A 9,645-nucleotide genomic window follows, 5' to 3' on the forward strand; every position below is an offset into this window, starting at 1 on the left:
GAAGCATGCAGGACGCCCGCCATTGTTTCAGGTTAGAATTAGTTGTAATGAGATTTACAGAAGACTAATAATGATAATAAAGGAATTCAATTGTCAGACAATTTTCAGCCAGAACAAACAGGATCTTCACTTAACGAGCAGTGAGCTGATGGGCCTGAGCCTGTAACAGCCCATGAGTGCAGGCTGCAAACGGCCCCTCAGGCCCTGCAGGCGACACACAGGCCTGGCCCCGGGGCCATGCTCCTGCTCTCAGCCACCTTCCGGTCACTCGGCCTGGGGCCCGTGGAGGGGAGGCCAGGCCAGACACTGGCACCTGTCAGGCGGCCAGAGCAGACCCCAGGGAGCCCACACCCTGGGCCTGCGGCTGCAGCGGCCAGGCAGCTCAACCAGGGCATCCCTGCCGGACATGTTGTCTTTATTTACTCCTTTTCCAGGTGTGAGATCTAGATGAATTTACTAAAAATTGAAAGAGAAACCCTAGCGTTGCCTCCCTGCGGAAACCCCTCATCGTCTCAGTCAGCTGATCCAGACCCTGGCCTGGGGAGCAATGGGAGGTCGTCATGGAAACCAGGACTGCAGACCAGGGACACGGGGGCGGCGAGGGGCCCCCGGGCAGACTTCCCTCTGCAAAGGGGCCACCTCACCCGCATCTTGTTGTTGACCAGGTCAAGCACGGCATCGTAGGGGATCCTGTCCAGCGGAAGGCTGGCCCAGCCACTCCTGCAGCATCTCCAGCAGCTTCCTGACCGGCGGTCGTCCGGGGAAGAGCTGGGCAGGAAGGACCACGCTCAGGGACTGTTCAGAGAGCACGCCCCACGGCAGGCATGGCCTCCCAGGGGCCGAGACCAGGCCTGCCCCGACCTGGCCTGCCCCAACCTGACCCACCGGCTGCCCGAGAACCAGGTGGGAGTCTCTCCAGAACACAGACGAGGCGGCCTGGGGGCTGCACCTCCCTTCCTCCAGCCCCACCATTGCCCTCACACCTGACGACAGGCCCACAGCCACCCAGGACCTCATTCGTCACGCTGCCAAGGGCTCGGGGGGCCTCTCCGAAATCACTGCCGACTCGCTCAGTCCGCGTGCCTCAGCGTAACTTACACCCATCCGCTGCTCCCCTCACTCCCTGCCACCACCAGCAGCCCCCCACCCCCCACCGGCTCTGCCCTTGGACTGGAGAGGTACGCACACTCGAGGCTTCCATGCAAACAAGTGCCACCCGCTGCTCAGCTGCACATGGACACTCAGGCCATGCTGGCGGCACCACGGCGCCAGGGAGGCCTCGAGCAAGGAGCCCGCAGCTGTCCTGTGAGTACCTTCGCTCAGATGCTGCCAATTACACGTGCAAATTAAGGGCCGACGCTGCCCTAACGACAGCGTTGGGACCAAAAACGCCCCGTCTTCAACTCTGCCAAGTCTGGGTTTTTCCTCCATCGGTTATAGAGCATCAGTATCAACTGACCAGCATTTCAAGTTTAAGTAAACTTCAGAAAGTTGTTAAGAATAAGCTATGCTAATCTTATAGGCCATGCGTGCCCTCCAGCCTGACACCAGAAAAGACGAGGACAAAGAACTCATGTGCAGAGCGAGACCCCCATCTTGACACGCTAATAGCTGGGCAGCCAGGGGGGCACTTTCTCAAAGGAACGAGAACGGCGCGAGAGCTCTGACCTCTGAGGTCATCGTGGGGGGAGAACCGTCTCGACAGTCTCCATTTATTCATTTGCAACACACCATGTAGCTTTCTATTCCCTTAAACATAAGTTCTAGTTCTTTACTTTTTTAAACGACCTTACTAAGTAAACTCTGACCAGCCAAATTATCGCTTAGGAGCTACTGTGTCAGCAGGGCTTCCCAGGTGGCGCCACTGCTAAAGAATCCACCTGCCAATGCAGGAGACGCAAGAGACACGAGTCTGATCCCTGGGTGGGGAAGATCCCCTGGAGGAGGAAATGGCAACCCACTCCAGTATCTTGCCTGGAGAATCCCGTGGGCAGAGGGCCCTGGCGGGCTGTGGTTCATGGGGTCGCAGAGCTGGATGCAACTGAGCGTGTGTGCATGCATGTGTTGGGCTGCACACTTGGCAACAGGAATCATTTCAAACTAAGTCTCCTTATCTCTCAGGCAATAATAAACAGTATCTCAGATCTTGTCAGATCACGTCAGAGGCTATAGAGAGTGGCCTCTGGAAGCAGATTCCTCCTGAGGCAGTGCAGGATCAAAGGTGACCAACAGGTGGGCGCGACCCAAGGGCCTGGGCTCTCTCTGAGGTCGGAGAGCAGAGGGCCACAGCAGGGCTGCCGGGCCAGCAGAACAGGGTGCAGATTCGCCCTAGGGGGCAGGGACACCCGACTGCCTGAACCTCTGCCCACAGACCGCGGGCCCGGACTCTTAGCTCGGGAGCTCAGAGTTCTCAGCAGGAAATGGATGCCGCCCGACAGCTCCTCACTTCTAGACCAGAGCAAGCACAAAGCCACCCCTGCCCCACCTACTACTACAGGTGGGCATGCCAACCTGGCCCACCCCCAGGGCCCACCCAATGCACCGGCCACAGGCGTCTCCTCCCTGTAAAACCGCCACCCTCCATCTCCACCGACCCCCAGACACACAGGCCTCCCGCCCACACCCTGCTCCCCTCGTGCTCCCTTCTCATCCTGCTGCCTGCCGCCCACTCACATCTGGCCTGGCTTGGCCCCCTTCAGACCACACTGAGCCCTTTAGACCACCAAGCCCTTCAGACCACACCAAGCCCTTTACACCACTGAGCCCTTTAGAACACACCGAGCCACACTCCCGCACAATCCCCTCCTCTCTGCTCCACACGCCCCCACCCAGCGCTCGTCTCCAGCACCCTACACAGGGACTCCACCTGATCAGGACTCTTGTCCCTGCCACGTGCGTCCCCAGGCACACCCGCTCCCTGTGGCCAGGGGCCCTGCCCCAAGTCAGACGCCCACGCACCTTGGCCAGAACAGTGATGAAGTCCTTGAGCGTCTTCAGCTCGGCACCGGCCAGGGACCTGTGTGCTGCGAGCTCCACTCTCAGGAGGTGGTGCAGCCCTGACTCCAGGTCGGCCGTGTACAGCTTTGACCTGGGAGCGAGCACTGCCAGGTCAGGGGAACCCACCCCTCTCTCTAGAAACCCCCCGTTCCTGAGCCCAACCCCACCCAGAGGGACGCCCCCAGGACACCCCACCAGCAGACAACAGGGAGAATCCCCAAGAGGCCAGCAGGCGGGCGGTAGGCTTCTGAACGAGCCACCCAGAGGAGCCCTGGGCCCGAACTCCTACCCACGGCCGCTCCCGCAGCTTCCTGTGGAAGAACACTCGCCTGTCAAAGTCCCTCCAGACCACGGCTTCCGAGCTCTCCTCTCTGCTGGGTCTCCCAGGAAGGGAACCTGGTTTCTTCCTCACTCCCGGCAGTGACCTCAGGTAAGAGGAGAAAAACGACCGGAGGGGCTTCCCACTGCAAGAGGGGGGGCAGGCGCAGGCTCAAGCCGGCTCCAGGGCCTGGCCCATCGGGAGGTGTCTCAGGGCAAGAGGATCAGAGCAGCCCCCTGCCCCTCGAGGGTGATGTGGTCCACTCAGACCAGTCATTCTCTGAGCATTTACTGCAGATATTTGAGGCAGGGGGCGGGCAGAATGGTGACAAAGCCCGGGCCTGAGGGAGCTGCCCCCAACCTGGGAACATAAGACAAATCCAGAAACAGCACCGACCTACAGGTGTGAAAGCACTAGGCTTCACTCCTGTTTGCTGGGGAGGTTAGGATGGCCCGGACAGTTGGTATGAGCACCTGCCAGGATCAGTTTTGTCCAAACCTGTGGTTTTTGACCTCAGACCCTCTGCCTGCAGGCTGCCAGCTCCACTCGGGGCGTCTGGGGTCCGGCAGCGAGGGGCTCCCAAGCACAGCGGTGCAACCCATCTGCTGTGGGACTCCACCCTCCCGAGGCGGCTCAGGGGTCACCCGAAGGGTCCAGAGCCTGTTTTCATTCCCAAAGGGAAGGTATAGCAGCTATCGCTAAAACCATCGTCTTTTCATTCTGAGGTTACAGAGACACTTTCAATGTAAAACAAGTGTTTTTCCTTGAAGTGAGATGGCAGTGTATTCAGGGGTGTATTCAGGGGAGGTCTGCTGAGCTGGATGCCCAGCTCTGCGAGCCCCAGAGACCTCTTTGCTTACCCTGAATTCCATTGTTTTTTAGAAAATACCAGACAGCCCAGGAACCACACGTGCCTGAGGCTCCTGGGTAGGGTGCCCTCAGTGCCCCAGTGAACGTCTTGGGGCAGGGGAGGCGCTGTCCACATGGTGACTCACCGAGAGCTCCGTGGACGCAGGTGGGGCTGGCCCTGGCCACTGGCTGTGGCTGGGGCCTGGCAGGCAGCTCAAGTTCCAGGAGGCACCCCTCTCACCCGTTATGCCCTCCCAGCCTCGACTCAACTCACTTCCTTTCCAGCTGAGCCTGTCTCACGGTGCACGGGCCCCACTGCAGAGGCCAGCGGCATCCTGCTGCTTCTGTGGGTCTCACAAGGCGACCGCCACGTGTGGGGCCAGAGCCGGTCCCCCCGCTTTCTATTCTGGAGACCAGGTGGTGAGTCCCCCCAGACCAGTGAGTGCCCACGCAGTGTGGGAGGGCAGCAGATGCTACTTACACGGTGACTGGTCCGTGCGACCCGTTCGGGTAGATCAGGTAGCAGGAGGGAAGGGAGGGCACGCCGAGCTTCTGCAGGAAGGCTGTGTCGGAACCCAGCGCCCGCCTCACCTCGATGCTCTCGTACGGAATCAGGTCCAAGATCACCTGGGCGATGAGACGGCACGTCACCTTCTTGGTGGGTGGTGGGGTCCGCAGGAAACGCCACGCTGACGAGCGTGCCTTCTTACAGAAACTAACAGCCTCTCAGCTCAGCTGCTCCCTAAGGCCGACCGCCACTGACACCCCTGTTGTGTTGCACGTTCAGGCCCCCGGGGCTGCAAGGGCAGGAAGAGCAGCAGCTGTGCAGACCCTGAGAGGGGTCAGAGCTGTGCTCCCCACACCCCCTCCAAAGCCCACCCCATCAGACGGGGCCGGTCACCCCCAGGCGAGTGGGGGCCACGCCCCAGCCTCCCCTCCACCCACAGGGCTTGCTTTGGGAGGCTGACAGCACCCCTCCCAGTCAGCCAGCTGAAGGGCACTGGATTTGCCAAAGTTGGGAGTCCAGAATACAGCAGAGAGAGTCTGGACCATAACGCCTACTGGACAGAGGACACCCTCAGGGACGCTGTGTGTCCCGGGGACCACGTCCGCCGTGAGCCCACCTGGCCCCCCAGGGGAGGTGGCGGCAGGCGGGAGTTGCTTCTGTCTCCTCTGGGAGGCAGCCCCCCACCCCGTCCCAACGGTCTTCTCTGTAAACGAGCCTTCTCTAGTGAGTCTGCTGAGTAACACATGGGCAATTCCGAGAATTAATGAGTGCAGAACACACACTCCAAGAGCTGAGGCGGAAGTCGCTACTGGCACGGAGTCTGACCGCAGCGCCGACACGAGAGGGGCGCAGACAGTACCTCGCGTCCGACGTAGGAGCTGTCATCTTCCAACAGCACAGCCACGTACCGGTCACCTCGCTTGTCGATGAGTGAAAGGACGTCACTGGGCCTTTTAAGAAGACAGAGCCTTTTAGTGTCTTCAAGGCCATTGCATACCAGCGCCCACATCACTCAATGCACGTCTCTACTCTACAAAATTAAATTCAACTTGAAACGTGCTGCCTTTTCCACAGAAGCACACACCTGATGGGGTCCAAGGACGGGCAGGCGGGGGGCCGATTGCCGTCTGTGTGGTTCTGCAGGAAGTTGATCATGGTCCGCCTCACTGTCTGCAGTTCTCGGTCGGGCCCTGTGGGGAGGACCCCCGTCACAGGCAAGTCGGCCCTGCCGAGCGCCCACCCCGCCCACCCCATCCCAGGGCCCCCAGGGCGCGAGGCACACACGGTGGAGTCATGCGCAGACCACCTCCCGGGACCAGCGTGGGAACTGCTGAGCTCCAGCGCCCCCGGCGTGGAGCCAGGCCACAGGCACATGTCCATCCACAGCAAGCTCAGAGGCAGGCCGAACGACCTCACCTGTGGGCTCCGGGGCGGGGGGCAGGGGGTCACTCACAAAAATTCACCGCGGTGCCCTTGTGACGCGTGCACTTTTCCAAACTTTTGTTTTCAAAAACGTTTACTTAAAAAAAATTTAACCACTGTATTTGCCAAAAGCAAACATTCTTGCTGAAACTGTGGCTGTTTAACCCTTCCGGGGAAGAAAGGACCGACAGCCTCAAGGCGAACCTGCCGAAGCGGGGGAGGGCAGGCCCGTCCAGCCCTCGGCGCGCTGTGAGGGACGCAGGAGTCTAGGAGAGTGAAGGACAACGTGTGTGTCCTTACCTTTAAAGTTTTCTCCAGTTGTGAAGTCCTTTGTAAACGCTTTAAAATACTGAGGGGAAAAACCAACACACACAAGTAAGGAGCAGCCCTGCCCGGCGCCCGTGTAACGTCTCATCTTCAAGCAACAAGACGGCCATCATGGCCCAGAGCGTCACTCTCACTGCTCCAGGAACTTCACGCTGACTGATGATGAAACCACGCTTCTACGGGCCTCTGTGCAAGGCAGTGTTTCTTCCAGACTCACGAGGGCTGCTCAGTACCAACCAGACCCGGGCACACAGGGGTTCTGCCCCGACAGGGCTGGGACCCCGACAGGACCCCCGCGGCCGGCACTGCCCCCACAGGCTCGTGGTGCGCCAGTGCACAGACTCCCGGGAGGACGACAGGCTCTGCAACAGGGGTCTTCCGGCAGAGGACAAGCATTGTACGTGAACATTAAAAACCTTCTTCACTGAAAGACTCAGTGAAGACAATGGAGAAAGTGACGGCTGGGGTGACGACACCCCCCTCTCACAGCTGGACAAAAGGGCATGATGAAGACACACGGGGCTTGTACACCAGCCCGGAGAACACAGGTGGGACAGCGGTAGATGGGCCAGGACCGAACAGAGGCCACGCCCTGGCCCCCATCAGCACTGCACGCCAGGGCTGGGCCCCAGCCACACCCAGCGTGTGGGGGTCCCAGCAGCATCCTGTTAGCTGAGGGGGGGCCCCCGAACACGCAGCACAGCACCCTGTGGGGAAAGCCGAGACACAACAGGCAAACCCAATAGGAAGGCGCTGAGCGGACCCAAGCCTGGACCCGCGCTCCAGGGGAGGGCGCCTTGGTGGGCAGGGCCCAGCCAGAGACGGACACACGAGGTCACCAGGTCAGCATGACGGGGAGAAGCAGCTGGCGCTGTGCACACAGGGCACGGGTTCAGGGCTGAGAGGAAGGGGGCCCCGAAGCTTCCCAGAGGCCACCTCCAAAGGCATGGCTTCCCTCCTCAGATGCGCTCCAGTGAGGCGAGGGACCACACACACAGGCACGTGCACACGCTCGTGCACGCACACACACACAGGCACACGTGTGCACGCACACACAGGCACACACACACACACACACACACACAGAGCTGGGTGCACTGCTCAGGTTCCAGTCGCCCCCTAGCGGGAGAGATGGGGACAGGCTTGTCTGCAGGGCGGCCACGGCTACTGGCACAGCTGGCAGGCACCAGACCCCCACCCCCGGGCAAGGCACCTGCGGGCCCCGCCTCACTTGGGCACGCGCTCTCAGGGCAGCGCCGGCCACTCCCGTGCCTGCAGGCCTCGCTGGGTGTGAGCAGGCAAGTGCACAGTCCCAGTGTGACCCTGCAATCCAACGGGGTGCAATGAGAGGTGACCCCTGCACACAGAAGCCCCTGAGCTGGGAGACGCCCTCCCCAAGCCCCCAGGCCGTGCGAGCGGCTGGCGGAGGCGCGGCGCTCACCCGGAAGGTGGGGTAGAAGTGGATGTCGTAGGCGCGGCACACCTCCTGGTTCTTCTCCTCCGCACAGTCCAGGGCGGCGACGCGGATGGCAGCCGCCCAGTCTGAAAAGCAGGAGCGAGACTGTTAGAGGGGCCCCGTCCTGGCGAGGACCGGGGGAGCTGAGCCCTGGAGACCCCAAGCGCAGCTCACACGGGCGAGGGCAAGGACGGGGGGTCACCTTCAGTCGCCAGCTTCAGAGGAAGGGTCTCCCCAACACCCCCAGGTGAGGGTCTCTCTTTGGAAGACCTGCTCCCTTCTCCGGGACAGTAAGAGTCCCAAACCTTCGCTGGCTCCTCGGCGGGCTTGGGGACAGCCTGCAGGGGAAGCAGGAGGGCTGGCGGTCGGGCGCACACAGGGCAGCAGAGCAGTGCCCGAGCAGGACGAGCCCAAGGGGACGGGCCGGGCCGAGCTCCGCTCACCGCGTCCTGCAGTCAGGTGACTTCTGAGGGGGAACCTGTGACTGTCCGTCCCTGAGCTGTGGTGAGTTCTGACAGACACCACCAGTCTAAAGCACTCACTTGGCTACAAGTCATGGCAAATGAGTTTTCTCTGAGTGCTGCTTAAGACTAAGACTTCAGAGTTACAGTAAAGACAGGCCAGGAAGGTGAGAGGCCAGCCTAAGTACTACACGGACACCAAGGCTTGTATACATCGGCAACTCATGATTGCTTTTGTTCCATCTAATGTTACACTTATGCTTACAAATACGTGCCTTCTTCCTCTGCAACTGTAAAAAGTATGTACTGATATTAACATAAAGCAAAAGATCAAGTGAAAAACACACAAGACACACAGCTCCACCTTTCACGACCGATGACAGAACAGTGCTCCACTTAAGTGGGCGCAGTGAAGCCGGCTCATCCTGAAGGCGTTTGAAAGGATGGAAGAAATCACAGAGCCCTCCTGAACCACAGGTCACGTCTTTCTGGAATCTCAAATTACAAGGAACTAAGGAAGAACAGTCAACGCTCTCGTCCCATCGGTGAGGCCGGAGCGCAGACGCGGGCAGGACGCACGGCCTCGGGTCGCTGCGCCCCACCCAGCGGCCGACTGTGAGCAGGGAGCCCCGTCCTCTCCACTCGGCGCCTGTCCATCCCGCCAGAGCGTCTCACTTCTGCAACCTCCTCCCAGCTCACAAACACAGGGAATCAAGGCTTACTGAGAATTTCCATGACAAGCTTTTGCTCCATCTTTAAAAAAAAAAAAAAAAGGCTATTCCAGGACGAGAGAGAGAGGAGACGGAACACGGCCCCAGGAGCTGACACCACGCACACGCGGAGCCGGGCCCAGGCAGAGAGAGACGGGAGACACTCAGAGCCGCTCACGACGGTGCCGCTTTCTCGTGGGACTTGGCCCCATGTTCTTGTTTTTCAGGCTTTTCTCAATAAGCATGCGCTACTTACGAAATGTAGAACACGGAGCCTCAGGGTGCTTGTGGGGAGCGTGTGCTCCACGTCTGTGCACCATGGGGCCCGCGGTCTGCTCTGCCTGTGCCTCCCTGGACTCCGGGGCAGAAGGCCACAGAGCGCCCATCGGGGCTGCCAGGCGCACTGGCTGCCAGGCAGAGGAGGCCCCAGGCCCGGGCGCGGCCCTCCTGACTCCAGAGGGCACTGGCTTCACCCGGGCTCTGGTTCAACAGCCCCCGACCGCGAAGGAGCACTGCAGGCTCCAGGGGCTCGCCCTGCCGTCCCGGGCTCGGCCTGCAGGCCTGCGCGGGGGTGAACACGACCTCCAAACCGCCCC

The 9,645-nt window shown here is 60.6% G+C and overlaps 1 protein-coding gene across 1 annotated transcript in view; it reads right to left on the reverse strand.

Annotated features, from left to right (window-relative positions):
• The window catches only part of QSOX2 (quiescin Q6 sulfhydryl oxidase 2), a 16,380-nt gene extending 7,945 nt beyond the window's left edge, over window positions 1-8,435 (reverse strand). Inside the window, 11 exon segments of the mRNA XM_010861684.1 lie at window positions 532-710; window positions 712-768; window positions 2,959-3,088; window positions 3,327-3,461; window positions 4,647-4,792; window positions 5,533-5,623; window positions 5,758-5,863; window positions 6,396-6,444; window positions 7,864-7,983; window positions 8,184-8,216; window positions 8,421-8,435. Of these exon segments, the coding sequence (XP_010859986.1) occupies window positions 532-710; window positions 712-768; window positions 2,959-3,088; window positions 3,327-3,461; window positions 4,647-4,792; window positions 5,533-5,623; window positions 5,758-5,863; window positions 6,396-6,444; window positions 7,864-7,983; window positions 8,184-8,216; window positions 8,421-8,435 (1,061 nt within the window).
• Between the last annotated feature and the right edge of the window lie 1,210 nt (window positions 8,436-9,645).

Source organism: Bison bison, unplaced genomic scaffold, assembly GCF_000754665.1.
Source record: "Bison bison bison isolate TAMUID 2011002044 unplaced genomic scaffold, Bison_UMD1.0 scf7180017857941, whole genome shotgun sequence".
Taxonomy (NCBI): Eukaryota; Metazoa; Chordata; class Mammalia; order Artiodactyla; family Bovidae; genus Bison; species Bison bison.